General features: G+C 43.9%; 1 protein-coding gene across 5 annotated transcripts in view; it reads left to right on the top strand.

The window, feature by feature from the left end:
- LOC118358625 (low-density lipoprotein receptor-related protein 8-like) overlaps positions 1-19,689 on the top strand; it is a 277,435-nt gene that overhangs the window by 195,955 nt on the left and 61,791 nt on the right. For all 5 annotated transcript variants that reach the window (XM_052480114.1, XM_052480113.1, XM_052480115.1 and 2 more), the window contains 5 exons: positions 1,060-1,434; positions 5,047-5,169; positions 8,817-8,939; positions 17,188-17,307; positions 17,544-17,669. In XM_052480114.1, coding sequence (XP_052336074.1) covers positions 1,060-1,434; positions 5,047-5,169; positions 8,817-8,939; positions 17,188-17,307; positions 17,544-17,669 — 867 coding nt within the window. The remainder of the gene's footprint in view (positions 1-1,059; positions 1,435-5,046; positions 5,170-8,816; positions 8,940-17,187; positions 17,308-17,543; positions 17,670-19,689) is intronic.

Genomic DNA, 19,689 nt, shown 5'->3' with positions numbered 1-19,689 from the left:
TAAGGCAGGGCCAGCCGCTTACTACTGCATACTAACACAGTAATTTAGTCTGTGCTGCCACTACACAGAGCCAAGGCCAAGCATGAGGCCACCTTGTCCCGGACCTGCTGTTTTGGACTCTCTCTCTCTACCGCACCGAACCTGCTGTCTCTAACTCTGAATGATCTACTATGAAAAGCCAACTGACATTTACTCCTGAGGTGCTGACCTGTTGCACCCTCGACAACCACTATGATTATTATTATTTGACCCTGCTGGTCATCTATGAACGTTTGAACATCTTGGCCATGTTCTGTTATAATCTCCACCTGGCACAGCCAGAAGAGGACTGGCCACCCCTCATAGTCTGGTTCCTCTCTAGGTTTCTTCCTAGGTTCCTGCCTTTCTAAGGAGTTTTTCCTAGCCACCTTGCTTCTACATTTGCATTGCTTGCTGTTTGGGAGTTTAAGGCTCAGTTTCTGTATACAGCACTGTGTGACATCAGCTGATGTAAGAAGGGCTTTATAAATAAATGTGATTGATTGATTGACTGGGCAGCCAGGAAATCGTTGATGTTAGAGCTAGTCACAGAGAGGTTATAGAGACTCCCTTCAGAGCCTGTCTCTCTCTCTCTCTCTCTCTCTCTCTCTCTCTCTCTCTCTCTCTCTCTCTCTCTCTCTCTCTCTCAGACACATACAGTATAGTACAGAATCTAGCTTTCTTTAGCACGGATGTATGTGTTCTGTGTTCCCTAGAGGCTCCATGGCTGGTGGTGTAGTTCAGACCAGGCACCCAGACTGTGATTGCGTTTCTCATCTCTTTTCTCATACTCTGTACGGTGTGCGATCTTACAGCTAACCCTTTTGCCTCCCACTCTCATTATGTTACGCAATCTGTTCGAATATTTCTTCCTTCTTACTGGTCCGCCCATTTAGAGCGTGAAAGATCATGGTTTTCTCTTCATGTTTTTTTTATTTTTTATTATCTTGCTATCCTGTCATCACATCACACTCTTTGGTGTTTAGACCTCTAACTCATCCCCCTCACTCCTCCTCTCTGTTTTCTCTCTCCTTCCTCCAGACACCAAGACCTGCCCTGCCAAGGACTTCCAGTGCCGCAACAGGAAATGCGTGGCGCCCGTCTTTGTGTGCGACGGCGACGACGACTGCGGGGATGGCAGTGATGAGGAGAAGTGTTCCACCCCAACGTGCGGCCCCCATGAGTTCCGCTGTAACGACTCGGAGTGCATCCCGAACCTGTGGAGCTGCGACGGCGACCCGGACTGCGGGGATAAGTCTGACGAGTCTGTGGAGCGCTGTAGTCGCCGGACGGAGCCCCAGAAGCCCCGGTGCCCCGAGGGGGAGTTCCTGTGTGGCAGTGGAGAGTGTGTCCACCTCAACTGGAAATGTGACGGAGACGCAGACTGCAAGGACAAGTCGGATGAGGCTGACTGCGGTAAGTCGTCCACTGTATCTGCGGTTGGATCACCTGGGGAGGCACATGTGGCCGTACATATATAAGGCTGTGAGAAAAACGATTTGCCCCCCTTCTAATTTTCTCTATTCTTGCATATTTCCGTGCATGTTTTGAATGTTATCAGATCATCAACCAAAACCTGCTATTAGATGAAGGGAACTGAGTGAACAAAAAAAATCCACCACATTTGTAATGTTACGCAACACCCAATGACCCTGTGTGAAAAGGTCATTGCCCCTTTGAAATGCCGTGATTTTCAGCAGACATAACGGGGCCCATGTCATCCAAACAGTAGACTCGAAAGCGCCTGGAAGCACCTGAGACCGCCTGGAAGCACCTGGAAGCGCCTGGAAGCACCTGGAAGCGCCTGGAAGCACCTGGATGATCATAGAAGAATGTTATATGGACAAATTAGTCAAAAGTGGAACTTTTGGACGAGATCCGTCCCGTTATGTCTGGCAAAAACCAAACACTGCATTCCACGGTAAGAACATCATATAGTGATGCTTCGCTGCCTCAGGACCTGGACGACTTGTCACCATTGAAGGAACCATGAATCCTGCTCTCTATTCTAAAGGAGAATGTCAGGCCATCGGTACGTGAGCTGACGCCGAAGCGCAGCTGGGTCCTGCAGTAAGACAGTTATTCAAAACACAAGCAAGTCTACATCAGAATGGCTAAGAAGCAACACATTTAAAGGGTTATAAATGGCCTAGTCAAAGTCCAAACCTAAACCCGATGGAGATGTTGTGGCAGGACCTGAAACGAGCAGTTCATGCTCGAAAACCCACAAATGTCGCTGAGTTAAAGCAGTTCTGCCCGGAAGAGTGTGACAGAATTCCTCCACAGCGATGTGGAGAGACTGATGAACAACTACAAGAAACGTGTTGCTGCGGACATTGCAGTTAAAGGTGGAACAACCAGTTATTGAGTGTAATTACTTTTTCACACAGGGTCATTGGGTCTTGCATAACTCTTTTTTTTTTCTTAAATGCAATACATTAAATAGGTATCAAAATTGTGTGTCATTTATTCACTCAGGTTCCCTTTATCTACTATTAGGCTTCGGTTGAGGATCTGATAATATTGAGTGACAAAAAATATGCAAAAACAGAGAAAATCTTAGAGGGCAAAGACTTTTCCTCTGCACTGTACGTATATAGTCTGTTCTCTGTAGGGGGTATTTAGCTTAGAAAGACTTCTATGTAAAAATCACTATGTCAATGTACAATCAATAAATGTGGATGGATTTGTGAGTGAATAGGCATGTGTGTGTGTGTGTGTGTGTGTGTTAGCACTTTTGCCTGTGTGTGCCTGCTTGTCTGTTTGTGTACACAGCAGGTGGACGTTTAATGTCACGGATCTTGCCCTGGAGGCGAAACTGAGCGCCTTCTGCTAGATGGGCCAGCTGTAAAGTCAAAATTGGCTCTATTATAAAAATCCATGAACACTAACATTTGCTTTTGTATTACTTTGTGGCTGTGCTAGCTCGTGACCACTGTAGAGCTGCCTCCGGAGCAAGATTGATGACGAGAAACACTAACCTGCGTGTTATGCATGGATGTTATGGGGTCAAAGGTGAAACTTCTGTTATGCTGCCCGGTGATAATAAGCTCCACGCTGGAAACACCAGGGCAATCAGTTGAGTTGGTTGCCATGCAACAGTGTGATGATTGGAGAGCCCTTGAGAGGGAGCGAGGGCATTCGCAACCTGGCTCTCTCTCTCTCTCTCCCTGAGTAACACCCTGTTCTCAATCCCAGAGACCGCCCCAATAATAACACACCGATCATAAAGACAAGGACGGAATCAGAGCAGATCTATGCAGGGGTTTCACACTTATTTTTATTTATTTATTTATTTATTATTTTGGTGTTGGAACCTGATTAAACCTGCCTTAATAATCCCAATCAATAGCATTATCAAAACGTTATGCATTGTCCTATCATGGCTACTGTACATTTAGAAGTGATACTGCCTGGTCCAGAAACAATGTGTGTGCCGTACCCATAGTGCTGTGTTGGCATGATCACTACTGTTTAGAAGCATCTGTCTTAAATCCTTTAGCAGACTCTATACAGTAGATGCAGAGGTGAGATGTGTGATCTGGGAGAGGGGTTCCAGTATGACAGTATTATAGTGATGTAAATGAGAAATGGAGAATCATTCATCTCTGTAGTCTGTTCCTGCCTTTTCTTTCTCCCGGACTGCCACCGTTCATCCCGAGATTGTATTATTATGAGCTGAGCTCAGATCCCAATCGCTGGACTGATACCATCAGCACGTTATGATACACTAGGATTACGCTGGTTATGCTGGATTTAACATCAAGGGGGTCTTTGTTTATGTTAGAGTGTGGGGAGGCTTTTTTGGCGCGTGTGTGTGTACTCGCGCGCGCGTGTGTGTGTGTGCGTCTCGCATCTTGTCCTCTGGTGTAGGTTACATCTCCAAAGTGCATCCCATGAATAATTAAAGCAGCAGTTAAAGAGATGAATGGGTAAAATAAACCTTCCCTATACTACTGCTAGTACAACACACACACACACACACACACACACACACACACACACACACACACACACACACACACACACACACACACACACACACACACACACACACAGCACAAACAACAGAACAAAGCAGGGCAGTCCTGGGTGTGTGTTTTACCCAGACAGTGAGTAAATACCTCCCAGCTTCTCATTTCCACAGCATTTCTCTGGTGCAGAGGGAAACAGGGAGAAGGGGGAGTTGTATGTATGAGGGATTACTACTGAATTGGAATGCACTCCGTTTTGGCCCAAACCCAAGATGAAACACGCACTTTTTCCACTGGGGTAATTCCATCTCTGACAGGATACTGAGTTGGGGTTGGATCTCTAGAGAGATAGAAATGTTGGATGATGCTGAATTCACGCAATCTGTCTGTGTGTGTGTGTGTGTGTGTGTGTGTGTGTGTGTGTGTGTGTGTGTGTGTGTGTGTGTGTGTGTGTGTGTGTGTCTGTGTCTGTGTGTGTCTGTCTGTCTGTGTCTGTGTGTGTCTGTGTGTGTGTGTGTGTGTCTGTGTGTGTGTGTGTGTGTGTCTGTCTGTGTGTGTCTGTCTGTCTGTGTCTGTGTGTGTGTCTGTGTCTGTGTGTGTGTGTCTGTCTGTGTGTGTCTGTCTGTCTGTGTCTGTGTGTCTGTCTGTGTCTGTGTGTGTGTCTGTGTGTGTGTGTCTGTGTGTGTGTGTGTGTCTGTCTGTGTGTGTCTGTCTGTCTGTGTCTGTGTGTGTGTCTGTGTGTGTGTGTGTGTCTGTGTGTGTGTGTGTGTCTGTCTGTGTGTGTCTGTCTGTCTGTGTCTGTGTGTGTGTCTGTGTGTGTGTGTCTGCGCCGTGTTTCTTTTTTTCTCTCTCTCTTCTATCTCTCTTTCTCCTCCTCTCTCTCTCTCCCGCTCCCTCTCGCTGTGTGTGTGTGTGTGTGTGTGTGTGTGTGTGTGTGTGTGTGTGTGTGTGTGTGTGTGTGTGTGTGTGTGTGTGTGTGTGTGTGTGTGTGTGTGTGTGTGTGTGTGTGTGTGTGTGTGTGTGTGTGTGTGTGTGTGTGTTCTATCTCCCACAGCGCTGCTGACCTGCCGTCCAGATGAGTTCCAGTGTGGTGATGGATCCTGTATTCATGGCAGCAAACAGTGTAACGGGGTTCGTGACTGTCCTGACTTCAGCGATGAGGCTGGCTGTATCAACGGTGGGTTGGCCTTACTGACCGTCCCCTCTTCCCCTGTGTCTTCCTCCATGCCCAGTAGTTACTCCCCTTACCTTCTCTCCTGGGTGTATAGTTGACAGATGTTCCACTGGTCTGAAATAACTGCTAATGTTTTCCTAATTTCCCCTCGTCATTTACCACAATATCTCGTACTCTTCTCTGTATTGTGTCGTACACTGCATGGCCAAAAGTTGCTTGTCGAACATCTCATTCCAAAACCCTGGGCATTAATATGAAGTTGCTGTAACAGCCTCCATCCACTCTTCTGGAAAGGCTTTCCACTAGATGAAGGAAGATGCCTGCGAGGACTTGCTTCCATTCAGCCGCAAGGTCATTGGTGAGGGTGGGCACTGATGTTGGGTGATTACATTTGGCGATCCAATTCATCGCATAGTGTTTTGATGGGGTTGAGGTTCGGGCTCTGTGCAGGCCAGTCAAGTTCTTCCACACCGATCTCGACAAAGCATTTCTGTATGGACCTCGGGTTGTGCACTGTGGCATTCTCATGCTGAAACGGGAATGGGCCTTCCCCAAACTGTTGCCACAAAGTTGGAAGCACAGAATCGTCTCGAATGTCATTGTATGCTGTACCGTTAAGATTTCCCTTCAGTGGAACTAAGGGGCCTAACCCGAACCATGAAAAACAGCCCAAGACCATTATTCCTCCTCCACCAAACTTTACAGTTGGCACTTTGCATTCGGGCAGATAGCGTGCCCCTGGCATCCGCCAAGCCCAGATTTGTCCGTCAGACTGACAGATGGTGAAGCGTGATTCATCACTCCAGAGAACGCGTTTCCACTGCCCCAATGGCGGCGAGCTTTAAACCACTCCAGCCGACTCTTGACATTACACAGGGTGATCTTAGACTTGTGTGCGGCTGCTCGGCCATCAAAAACCTATTTCATGAAGCTCCCCACGAACAGTTCTTGTGCTGACATTGCTTCCAGAGGTAGTTTGGCTACACTCGCATTAACATCTGCTAATCAATGACGAATTAAATTTGATTTGATTTGACTCGTTAGTGAGTGTTGCAACAGGGGGACAGACAATTTTGTACGAACTACGCACTTCAGCACTCGTTGGTCCCATTCTGTGAGCTTGTATGGCCTGAGCCGTTGTTGCCCCTAGACATTTCCACTTCACAATAACAGCACTTACAGTTGACCGGGGCGGCTCTAGCAGTGCAGAAATTTGACGAACTGACTTGTTTGAAAGGTGGCATTCTATGACAGTGCCACGTTGAAAATCAAATCAATTCACATGTATTTATATAGCCCTTCGTACATCAGCTGATATCTCAAAGTACTGTACAGAAACCCAGCCTAGAACCCCAAACAGCAAGCAATGCAGGTGTAAAATCACGGAGTTCTTCAGTAAGGCCATTTTATGGCTGTGTTCTTCTATTTATTTAAATTGTTTATTTTTTTAGGGGGTAGATCAATTTTAATATTGTAGCTAGATTGTGGCTTCTTTCGATGTAATTGTCTGCATTATTTCCAATGCCCCGTATATATATTTTTTGTAAATATATATATATACAGTACCAGTCAAAAGTTTGGACACCTACTCATTCAAGGGTTTTTCTTTATTTTTACTGTTATCTGCATTGTAGATTAATAATGAAGACATCAACACTATGAAATAACACATATGGAATCATGTAGTAACCAAAAATGGGTTAAACAAATCCAAATATATTTTATATTTGAGATTCTTCAAAGTAGCACCCATTTGCCTTGATGACAGTTTTGCACACTCTTGGAATTCTCTCAACCAGCTTCATGAGGTAGTCACCTGTAATGCATTTAAATGAATTGATTTCCTCCTTTATATGCTTGAGCCAGTCAGTTGTGTTGTGACAAGGTACACAATATAGCCCTATTTGGTAAAAGACCAAGTCCATATTATGGCAAGACCAGCTCAAATAAGCAAAGAGAAACAACAGTCCATAATTTCTTCAAGACATCAAGGTCAGTCAATCTGGAAAATTTCAATTTCAATACGTTTTTTCAAGTGGAGTCGCAAAACCCATCAAACGCTACGAGGACCGCTACGAGGACCGCTACGAGGACCGCTACGAGGACCGCTACGAGGACCGCTATGAGGACCGCCACAGGAAAGGAAGACCCAGAGTTACCTCTGCTGCAGAGGATAAGTGCATTAGAGTTACCAGTCTCAGAAATCAGCAATTGACTGCATCTCAGATTGCAGCCCAAATAAATGCTTCACAGAGTTCAAGTAACAGACACATCTCAACATTAACTGTTCGGAGGAGACTGCTTGAATCAGGCCTTCATGGTCGAATTGCTGTAAAGAAACCACTACTAAAGGACACCAATAATAAGAAGAGACTTGCTTAGGCCAAGAAACATAAGCACTGGACTTTAGATCGGTGGAAATCTGTCCTTTGGTCTGATGAGTCCAAATTTGAGATTTTTGGTTCCAACCTCCGTGTCCTTGTGAGATGCACAGTAGGTGAACGGATGATCTCTGCATGTGTGGTTCCCATCGTGAAGCATGGAGGAAGAGGTGTGAGAGTGCTTTGCTGGTGACACTGTCTGGGATTTATTTTAGATTTCAAGGCACACTTAACCAGCATGGCTACCCCAGCATTTTGCAGCGATTGGCCATCCCATCTGGTTTGCCCTTAGTGGGACTATCAACAGGACAATGGCCTAAAACACACCACCAGGCTGTGTAAGGGCAATTTGACCAAGAAGCAAAGGGATGGTGCTGCATCAGGTGACAGTCACCCGACCTCAACCCAAATGGTTTGGGATGAGTTGGACCGCAGAGTGAAGGAAAAGCAGCCAACAAGTGCTCAGCATAAGTGGTACTGTTGAAAAAGCATTCCAGGTGACTACCTCATGAAACTGGTTGAGAGAAGATTGTGCAAAGCTGTCATTTTTTAAATGGTATTATTTAACCTTTATTTAACTAGGCAAGTCAGTTAAGAACAAATTGTTATTTACAATCACGGCCTACCGGGGAATAGTGGGTAGAACACCGGATTTTTACCTTGTCAGCTCAGGTATTCGATCCAGCAACCTGCCCAACGCTCTAACCACTAGGCTACCTGCCACGTCTACTTTGAAGAATCTCAAATATCAAATATATTTTGGTTTGTTTAACACATTTTTGGTTACTACATGATTCCATATGTGTTATTTCATAGTTTTATGTCATCACTATTATTCTACAATGTAGAACATTTAGAAAAATACAGAAAAACCCTTGAATGAGTAGGTGTGTCCAAACTTTTGACTGTTACTATATATATATATATATATATATTCACATATCTTTTTAAAATATATATGTTTTATTATCTACGGAGTTAGCTCCAGGTATATGTTGCAATTCTTCAGCCAGTCCTGGACCTGTGACCAAAAACAAGTTACATATGGACTGTACCAAAATAAATGATCTAGTGGCTGAAAATAGTGGCTGAAATAGCTGAATCCACTCATGTCAATGAGTATACAAATACTTTTGTATATATAGTGTATTTTGAATTAATACACTATCATCTTCTCTACTGCAGGTACAGAGTGCTAAGCTACCAAATTATCATTGTTACTTATTTTTATAACCCCACCCCCATTTTTCTACCCTCTGTCTTTCCCAGCCACTAAGTGCGATGGCCCCAGGAAGTTTATGTGCAAGAATGGAGAGTGTATCGACAGCAGCAAGGTGTGTGATGCCATCGAAGACTGCAAGGACTGGTCAGACGAACCTATGAAGGAGTGCGGTAAGCATTAACGCATGCCGGCACACACCCAACCCACACGCACACACCTATTAGTATCCAGTTGACATGCAGATGGTCACTCTGGTAGTAATCGGAGCTTCATTTGATCGAGGGGGAATAAATCAGGATCATCCTCAGCTCGCTCGTTACCGTCAAATACCAACTCTTCCCTTGAGGTTGTTCACGGCAAGGAAACAGGCTGAGACTACATTACCCATAAAGCACCATATGGATTAGCGCTCCACCATAGATAATACACATGCAGTTTGTTTAGGCAAAATTGCTGGCAACGGAGAGGGGTATGAGACACTGGAGCAATGATGAGCAATGAGCAACATGGACTTGAATAATAGATGACATATGAAGCATAGATCTTTAAAACAGAATTTCTCCATTCATTTACTCATTTCCTATAACTAGTTTTAGCCAGTTGACTGCCACAGCTGTACTGAAATTCATCAGCTAACAAACAAGCAATCAAGAGGTGTTGCCCCTGCTCTGTCCATCCACTCAAACAGCTGCCAGTCAAGTTGATGGCAATGCAGACGTAAGGATAACAAGATTTAGCAAACTTCATTATCATAAGCTAGAAAAATGTGAATGGCATTAAGCTAACTAGCTAGCCAGCTAGTTAAACATACAAAACAATGAAATGTAAATGGCTAGCTGGCTAATTTAGCCAGTTTGTTCCATTGACTTTGCATGAGCTCCGGTTCCCTTGCTAAACGATTAGCATGCGCCCCACGCTGGATTTTTTTCCCTTCAGTTAAACATGAACACAATGTAACGTATCATGATCATATATTGTAGTGAGGAAACATTTGACACGTGAAAACATTTCACTCCAGAACGGGGAGTTAATTTTCTCTCACTTCAGCTTCAAAACGGTCATATTGAATCCCCTGAGTCAAAACATGTTAGAAACACCTTTGTCAGCGATTACAGTTTGGGGGAAAGGTTGCGGGGGGGGGGGGGTTACATTTTTATGAATGAAAATCTCATTTTTCTGACACCATCGACAATATCATTTCCAGATCAAGATATGAGCCCAATGACATTTGAAAATTATTTCTTAAAATATTTTTTCACTGACATCACGGGATTGTTATGTACTAATTTCTAATTGGCTTGAACGGCATTCTAGATTATGTATTATTTCCCTATAATGCACGGCATATGTGCATGGTAAAATTCATGGCTATAGTTAATTCTTACATGTTCAATGTTTGAGCTGCTTTTGAAACCAAAAGTCAAATTGAAAACATTAACTGGAATTGTTGAATTTGATTTTCATAATAGCAAACTAAGACTGATGTTTTGGTTACCAAGGCAATGACTTCCTCTCCCAGTATCTGGTGTAAAGCAGACTGAAGCAGGTTTTCCTGCAGGTTGGCCATGCAGATATTCTTTTATCCTGAAAAAGTCTTTGCCGATGTCAAGCATACCCATAACATGATGCATGAACATAGGGAGGCAGTTACTCAGTGATGTGTTGTGTTGGATTTGCCCCAAACATAACGCTTTCCATTTTGGCCAAAAGTCTATTCCTTTCCATTGTATTTTTTGCAGTATTACTTTAGTGCCTTGTTGCATACGGAATACGTGTTTTGGAATATTTTTATTCTGTATATTTGTATTCTTCTTTTCACTCTGTCATTTAGGACATTATTGTGGAGTCACTATAATGCAGTTGATCCATCCTCAGTTTTCTCCCATCACAGTCGTTGAACTCCGTAGCTGTTTTAAAATCACCAATGGCCTCATGGTGACATCCCTGAGCAGTTACCTTCCTGTTCTGCAGCTCAGTTCAGAAGGGCGACTGAATCTTTGATGTGTCTGGGTGGTTTAATACATTATCGACAGCATAATTATTCACTTGACCATGTTTAAAGAGATATTAAATATCTGATGTGTTATTGTTAAAACCTCTTTGGGCTGAGATCCTGCTAACAAGGATCGATAGGACAACAACAGCCAGTGAAAGTGCAGGGCGCCAAATTCAAACAACAGAAATCTCATAATTAAAATTCCTCAAACATACAAGTATTTCACACCATTTTAAAGATACACTTCTTGTTTAACCCACCACAGTGTCCGATTTCAAATAGGCTTTACGTCGAAAGCACCACAAACGATTATGTTCGGTCAGAGCCAAGTCACAGAAAAACACAGACATTTTTTCCAGCCAAAGAGAGGAGTCACAAAAATCAGAAATAGAGATAGAATTAATCACTAACCTTTGATGATCTTCATCAGATGACACTCATAGGACTTCATGTTACACAATACATGTATGTTTTGTTTGATAAAGTTCATATTTATATAAAAACATCTCAGTATACTTTGGCACGTTATGTTCATTAGTTCCAAAAATATCTGGTGATTTTGCAGAGAGCCACATCAATTTACAGAAATACTTATCATAAATGTTGATGAAAATACAAGTGTTATACATGGAACTTTAGATACACTTCTCCTTAATGCAACCGCTGTGTCAGATTTCAAAAAAACTTTACGGAAAAATCATACCATGCAATAATCTGAGTACGGCAGTACTCACAGTAATCCAAATTCATGACGCACGAGCAGATGAAAAGTCCAAAAGTTCCGTTACAGACCGCAGAAACATGTCAAACGAAGTATAGAATCAATCTTTAGGATGTTTTTAACATAAATCTTCAATAATGTTCCAACCAGAGAATTCCTTTGTCTGTAGAAATGCAATGGAACAGAGTTTGCTCTCACGTGAATGAGCCTCACGAGCTCATGGCACTTTGCCAGAGCCCTGACTCATTCCCCTCTCATTCGCCCCCACTTCACAGTAGAAGCATCAAACAAGGTTCTAAAGACTGTTGACATCTAGTGGAAACCTTAGAAAGTGCAACATGACCCATATCCCACTGTATCTTCAATAAGGAATGAGTTGAAAAACGACAAACCTCAGATTTCCCTCTTCTGGGTTGGATTTTTTCTCAGGTTTTTGCCTGCTATAGGAGTTCTGTTATACTCACAGACATCATTCAAACAGTTTTAGAAACTGTTTTCTATCCAAATCTACTCATATGCATATATTAGTAACTGGGACTGAGTAGCAGGCAGTTTACTCTGGGCACCTCTGGGCACCTTATTCATCCAAGCTACTCAATACTGCCCCCTGCCATAAGAAGCTAATCGTCTACCAGTCACTGCCCTTCTTTATGAGGCTTTCAAAAAGCTCCCTGGTCTTTGTAGTTTAATCTGTGCTTGAACTTCAATACTTGACCAAGGGACCTTACAGATGTTGCATGTACAGAGGAAGGGGTAGTCTTTAAAAAAAAAAATTCAACCCCTATTTTTTCACACAGTGAGTCCATGTAACTTATTATGTGATTTGTTAAGCCACTTTTTACTCCTGAACTAATTCATGCTTGCCATAATTACAAAGCAAAAACTAGTTTTTAGACAGTTTTGCAAATTTATGAAGAATAAACAACTGAAATATAACATTTGCATAATTATTCAGCCCCTTTACTCAGTACTTTGTTGAAGCACCTTAGGCAGCGATTACAGCCTCGAATCTTCTTGGGTATGACGCTACAAGCTTGGCACACCTGTATTTGGGGAGTTTCTCCCCTTCTCCTCTGCAGATCCTCTCAAGCTCTGCCAGGTTGGATGGGGAGCGTCGCTGCACAGCTATTTTCAGGTCTTTACAGAGATGTTCGATCGGGTTCAAGTCCGGGCTCTGACTGGGCCACTTAAGGACATTCAGAGACTTGTCCCGAAGCCACTCCTGTGGGAAGGTAAAGCTGAAGTCCTGAATGCTCTGGAGACGGTTGTCATCAAGGATCTCTCTGTGCTTTGCTCTGTTAATCTTTGCCTCGATGCTGACTTGTTTCCCAGTCCATGCCGCTGAAAACATGATGATGCTGCCACCACCAGCATGATGCTGCCACCACCACCATGCTTCACCCTAGGGATGGTGCCAGGTTTCCTCCAGACATGACGCTTGGCATTCAGGCCAAAGACTTGAATCTTTGTTTAATCAGAGCAGAGAATCTTGTTTCCCATGGTCTGACAGTATTTAGGTGCCTTGTTGGGAAACTCCAAGCAGACTGTCATGTGCCTTTTACTGTGGAGTGGCTTCCATCTGGCCACTACCATAAAGGCCTGATTGCTGGAGTGCTGCAGAGATGATTGTCCTTCTGGAAGGTTCTCCCATCTCCATAGAGAAACTCTAGAGCTTTGCCAGAGTGACCATCGGGTTCTTAGTCACCTCCCTGACTAAAGCCCTTCTCCCCCGATTGCTTAGTTTGGCCGGGCGGCCAGCTCTAGGAAGAGTCTTGGTGGTTCCAAACTTCTTCCATTTAAGAATGATGGAGGCCACTGTGTTCTTGGGGACCTTCAATGCTGCAGAAATGTTTTGGTACCCTTCCCCAGATATGTGCCTTGACACAATCCTGTCTCAGTGCTCTACAGACAATTCCTTCAACCTCATGGCTTGGTTTTTGCTCTGACATGCACTGTCAACTGTGGGACCTTATATAGACATATGTAAATCATGTCCAATCAATTGAATTTACCACAGGTGGACTCCAATCAAGTTGTAGAAACATCTCAAGGATGATCAATGGAAGCAGGATGCACCTGAGCTCAATTTCGAGTCTCATAGCAAAGGGTCTTAATACTTATGTAAATAAGGTATTTCTGTTTAATAAGGTATTTCACAGTGTCCGATTTCAAATAGGCTCTACAGCGAAAGCACCACAAACGATTATGTTCGGTCAGAGCCAAGTCACAGAAAAACACAGACATTTTTTCCAGCCAAAGAGAGGAGTCACAAAAATCAGAAATAGAGATAGAATGAATCACTTCTGTTTTTTATGCAAAAATCTCTATAATTCGGTTTTCACTTTGTCATTATGGGATATTGTGTGTAGATTGCTGAGGAATAAGGCTATAACGTAAACAAAACGTGGAAAAAGTTAAGGGGTCTGAATACTTTCTGAAGGCACTATATAATCCTCATAATAATTCACATTTCCTTTTGCTGCAGGATTATTCTTCTGCTGTAGCAAACTGGCTCAAATTAATTATTCCTATATCTATGTGCAACATCTATATTATAGTTCTTAAATTAGTATTAAATAAAACAATAGAGATCCTACATCTGTATGCAACAACTACACTGAATAAAATTATAAACATGCAACAATTTCAACATGCAACAGTTCACATATGTAAATCAGACATTTTAAATGAATAAATTAAGCCCTAATGTATGGATTTCACAACTGGGCAGGGATGCATCAATGGGTCGGCCTGGGAGGGCATAGGCCCACCCACTTGGGAGCCAGGTCCAGCCAATCAGAATGAGTTTTTCCCCACAAAAGGGCTTTATTACAGACAGAAATACTCCTCAGCACACACCCCCCTCCCCTCGGACGATCCCGCAGGTGAAGAAACCAGATGTGGAGGTCCTGGGCTGCCGTGGTTACACGTGGTCTGCAGTTGTGAGCCCGGTTGGACGTTTTGCTAAATTCTCTAAAACAACGTTATTATGGTAGAGAAATGTACAACAGCTCTGGTGGACATTCTTGCAGTCATCATGACAATTGTACTAAACTTGAGACACCTGTTGCATTGCGTTGTGTGGCCCTTTATTGTTCCCAGCACAAGTTGCACCTATGTAACGATCATGCTTTTTAATCAGCTTCTTGATATGCCACACCTGTCAGGTTGATAGATTATCTTGATAAAGGTTCAAATACTCACTAACAGGGATGTAAATACATTTGTGCACCACATTTTTGAGAAATAAGATTTTTGTGTGAATGGAACATTTCTGGGATCTGTTGTTTCAACTCATGAAACATGGGACCAACACTTTACATGTTGCGTTTATAATTTTGTTCATTGTATCATTACAGCTTTTACATTTGTATTAATTTGTAAAAATGCATAGAATTTTCTTTTAATTTTGACATTCCTGATTATTTTTTTCCAGATCAATGACAAAAACATCACTAATTAAATGCAACAAATGTGACAAAATCCAAGGGGGTGAATATTTATGATACCCATCGTACATACAGTAGCTCTGTGACATTAGATCTCTTTACTTTGCCATACATATTTATGTTCTGTTGGAATTGTATTACATTACATTGATTTGTGTATTACTGAAGCTGTATACGAATTTGCCGGTCTTGTTTTATCTTGATGCCACGTTCTCTAGCTATAGTATAAGTGGACATGTGCTGTTTGTTATTCATTAACATGGAAGTTAAGATATTCATAAATGACCAGCTTGTGTTTGTACAACATCCTCCAGCCTCCCCCTGTCTTCCTCTCACGCATGACTGTACCAATAATGAAGTGTCAGCTCTCAACCCCACTCTACCCGCTAGGCTTATCAGGGCTCTGCGCTGAAATGTTTTACAAGGAGCACAAGTAGAAATGTCGGAGCACACAAAGAAATGTAGGAGCACAATGGAAAATATTTGAGATATTGAAGCGTTAATCTGCAGTTGGGTGTTTCATATTCTTCTAGGGGCACGGTGCTGCCAAATAAAAAATTATACAAATCGCAGCACTGTAAAGCCCAGCTTATGGGAGGGAGGGTGACGGGGAGACAGGAAAACAGAGCGATAACGTGATATAAGGAATGATAGAGAGAGAAAGAGGGGGATAAGGGAGGATGGATACTGAAAGGGGAACAGAATGAAAGAGAGGGAAGGTAAGGAGGAGGGATGGATAAAGGGATAGGAGGAGGGATGGATAGAGGAAGGTAAGGAGGAGGGATGGATAGGGGGATAGGAGGAGGGATGGATAAAGGGATAGGAGGAGGGATGGATAGAGGAAGGTAAGGAGGAGGGATGGATAAAGGGATTGGAGGAGGGATGGATAGAGGAAAGTAAGGAGGAGGGATGGATAAAGGGATAGGAGGAGGGATGGATAGAGGAAGGTAAGGAGGAGCGATGGATAAAGGGATGGATAGAGGAAGGTAAGGAGGAGGGATGTATAAAGGGATAGGAGGAGGGATGGATAGAGGAAGGTAAGGAGGAGGGATGGATAAAGGGATAGGAGGAGGGATGTATAAAGGGATAGGAGGAGGGATGGATAGAGGGATAGGAGGAGGGATGGATAAAGGGATAGGAGGAGGGATGGATAGAGGAAGGTAAGGAGGAGGGATGGATAGAGGAAGGTAAGGAGGAGGGATGGATAAAGGGATAGGAGGAGGGATGGATAGAGGAAGGTAAGGAGGAGCGATGGATAAAGGGATGGATAGAGGAAGGTAAGGAGGAGGGATGGATAGAGGAAGGTAAGGAGGAGGGATGGATAAAGGGATAGGAGGAGGGATGGATAAATGGATAGGAGGAGGGATGGACAAAGGGATAGGAGGAGGGATGTATAAAGGGATAGGAGGAGGGATGGATAGAGGAAGGTAAGGAGGAGTGATGGATAAAGGGATAGGAGGAGGGATGGATAGAGGAAGGTAAGAAGGAGGGATGGATAAAGGGATAGGAGGAGGGATGGATAAAGGGATGGATAGAGGAAGGTAAGGAGGAGGGATGTATAAAGGGATAGGAGGAGGGATGGATAGAGGAAGGTAAGGAGGAGGGATGGATAAAGGGATAGGAGGAGAGATGGATAGAGGGATAGGAGGAAGGATGGATAGAGGAAGGTAAGGAGGAGGGATGGATAAAGGGATTGGAGGAGGGATGGATAGAGGAAGGTAAGGAGGAGGGATGGATAGAGGGATAGGAGGAGGGATGGATAGAGGAAGGTAAGGAGGAGGGATGGATAGAGGAAGGTAAGGAGGAGGGATGTATAAAGGGATAGGAGGAGGGATGGATAGAGGAAGGTAAGGAGGAGGGATGGATAGAGGAAGGTAAGGAGGAGGGATGTATAAAGGGATAGGAGGAGGGATGGATAGAGGAAGGTGAGGAGGAGGAGTAGGAGGGCTAGATAGAGGGATAGGAGGAGGGATGAATGGATAAGGGGAGGAGCCGGAATGGATAGAGGGATAAGGGGAGGAAACCTGCTCCCCAAAGGAAATCAGATTAGCGAGGGGCATCTGGTGAGAAGCCACCCCCTTCTGAGCCCTGCCCCAGTGCATTCTGGAATGGTTCCAGGTGTCTGATAGCAGCACATTCCCCTAGAGGCAACCTCAGACACACACCCACACACATATAGGCCAATATCTTGGTTGTTTTATTTATGTTTGACTCCCCTTCCTCTATTTCTCCCTTCATCCCTCTCTTTCTAGGTGTGAATGAGTGCGCAGACAACAATGGAGGCTGCTCTCACGTCTGCAGAGACCGGAGGATCGGCTATGAGTGTGACTGTCCCGCTGGATACAAACTAATGGACAAGAAGACCTGTGGAGGTAGAGTCCCATACAATATGTCCCTCTTAGCCAAGCCGTACCAATGATTGCGCTCTCTGAAAATTGCTCTCTCAATCTCCCACACATTTCCTTCTCTTCTCGTGCTCTCTCGTTCCAGGCGGTAGCTACTTAGAGTAAATGGCCCAGATATCTCTCTCTCTCCTGCTGTCCATCCTGTCTTAGTAGAGACAGAGTGTGTCCAGTGTAATTGATGCGCTTCTGATATCCCTCCTCAGACATAGACGAGTGTGAGAACCCTGACGCCTGCGGACAGATCTGCGTCAACTACAAAGGAGACTACAAGTGTGAATGTTACGAGGGCTATGAGATGGACCCCAGCACCAAAACCTGCAAGGCCGTGGGTGAGTGAGACAGCCCATAATGTCCCCGGCAACCACAGAAGAGACATGGACACACATACACGCGCACAAGCTTGCATATGCACACAAACACACACACACATCTCAGCAGCATCACCGTCTGTTCTCAGCCTGTCCAATATGAAAGGACTTTCTTTGTATGCAGGGCGGTCGGAAAAAGGCAAATATTTGCCTTTGCTTCTCTGGGCGGTAATTAAAAGAGAACCATTCCCTCCGTGTCTCTCCCTTGCTATGGGGGGCCTGTCAGGGCACTGTAGGACACAGCCTGGCATTGTCCCTCACCGTGCCCCACGGTAAACACACTAGCCTGGCCATGAATAGCAACCAATGCCCTGGTCTTAACTTTGGGCCCTCTCTCAGACTCAGACTGTAGAGAAATACATGGTTTGTGATTAGCATCATCATTCTTAGGTTGGATCATTACATGGTAATGAGGGGGCTTAAGCGGGAACGGGCTCGGCTTTGCTCTAAGTGGCGTGGAAAATGCCATTGATTACCTTCCATCCGAGCACATCTTTATTACTGTTAGAGTGAGCACATACTCAGAAAGCTCGGGCCGTTTATTATTAGAGCGGAAGGGAGGGGGACAGTGTGTCGGTGTGTGTGTCTGTGTATGTATGTGTGTATTATTGTAATAGTTCCTGGTAGGGCTGTGGCGGTAATTGAATACCCGTGTAACTGACGGTTATGGATGAAGGCCGTCATGAAAATGAACCAACCGTCAAAACCGTTTAAATGGGCACACATTCATTTTGGGATAATTATTTTTTTTTGGGGGGGAGGGATCAACGTCATTAACGTAGATAAACTTGATCTAATAGCAGGAGTGTTGACTAATGATCATAAGCGATTGTTTCGTTAACTTAGTCTGACGATTGAACGTTCTACATCTCCTCTTGGGGCGGCAGCGTAGCCTAGTGGTTAGAGCGTTGGACGAGTAACCGGAAGGTTGCGAGTTCTAACCCCCGAGCTGACAAAGTACAAATCTGTCGTTCTGCCCCTGAACAGGCAGTTAACCCACTGTTCTCAGGCCGTCATTGAAAATAAGAATGTGTTCTTAACTGACTTGCCTGGTTAAATAAAGGTAAAAATAAAAAAATAAAAAAAAATTCCAACTGTCGTTTGATGCTCCAGCTGCTCAACTGTCTGATGTGCGGGGTTGTAGAAGCGCTAGCCTATGGGCTATGGCACTTCAGGGGGGGAGAAATAGTTTGATGTGTGGACTTTCTTGTATATTTATAGACTAATCAACAGTGAAAAAAAGGCTATGGACATGTTGCGTGTATTTGTTTCTATTTTAACGATTGTCAATTTCATTATCCTACTATCGCATAGCTGTCGCACTCCTCTTCATACTGTACTTTCCTTATCAATTCATCTAACCTACTTTCGGAAAGCCTAATGTGGCCTAGGTTTTTTTAATACGTTTTAAGGAAAATATAAATATTTGCTCTTGTCTCTGACATACTCTGGTGGCTTTGATTGACGGGTCTTTTTACGGGGTTGTGAGTTCGCAGATTCTCTCTATCGGGCTATAGAGTATTTCCATTCAGAAAGTTTCCTAAAGTAGCATGTCTGGACATCTCTTTATTGAGAATCAAACGCTCCTGTCAAGATTTAATCTGAGAAAAGGCCTATTTTCAGTAGTTTAGGCTACATTATTTCTCTCATTACGGCGTCCTCTCGCCATCGAATGATCGCTACGAATATTTAGGGGAAAAGTGGGAGAAAACCCATCGGACTTAATATTTTCACATGTGGAAAAGGCAACAGACAAAGACAAGGTAAGCATATACATTTTTATATTGACATTTTAGTAATTTAGCAGATGCTCTTTTCCAGAGCGACTTCCAATTAGTGCACAATTAGGGTGTAGGGTTTTCTGCAGAGCCTGAAGGTAAGGAGGGGGAAGTTCCTCTTGCTGCTCTGTAGCCAAGTACCATGGTCTTGTAGTGGATGAGAGCTTCGACTGGAAGCCAGTGGAGTGTGCAGGGGTGAGGGG

Source organism: Oncorhynchus keta, chromosome 26 (genome assembly GCF_023373465.1).
Source record: "Oncorhynchus keta strain PuntledgeMale-10-30-2019 chromosome 26, Oket_V2, whole genome shotgun sequence".
Lineage (NCBI taxonomy): Eukaryota > Metazoa > Chordata > Actinopteri > Salmoniformes > Salmonidae > Oncorhynchus > Oncorhynchus keta.
The sequence above is the reverse complement of the archived record's forward strand: the minus strand, read 5'-3'. Positions and strand labels throughout refer to the sequence as shown.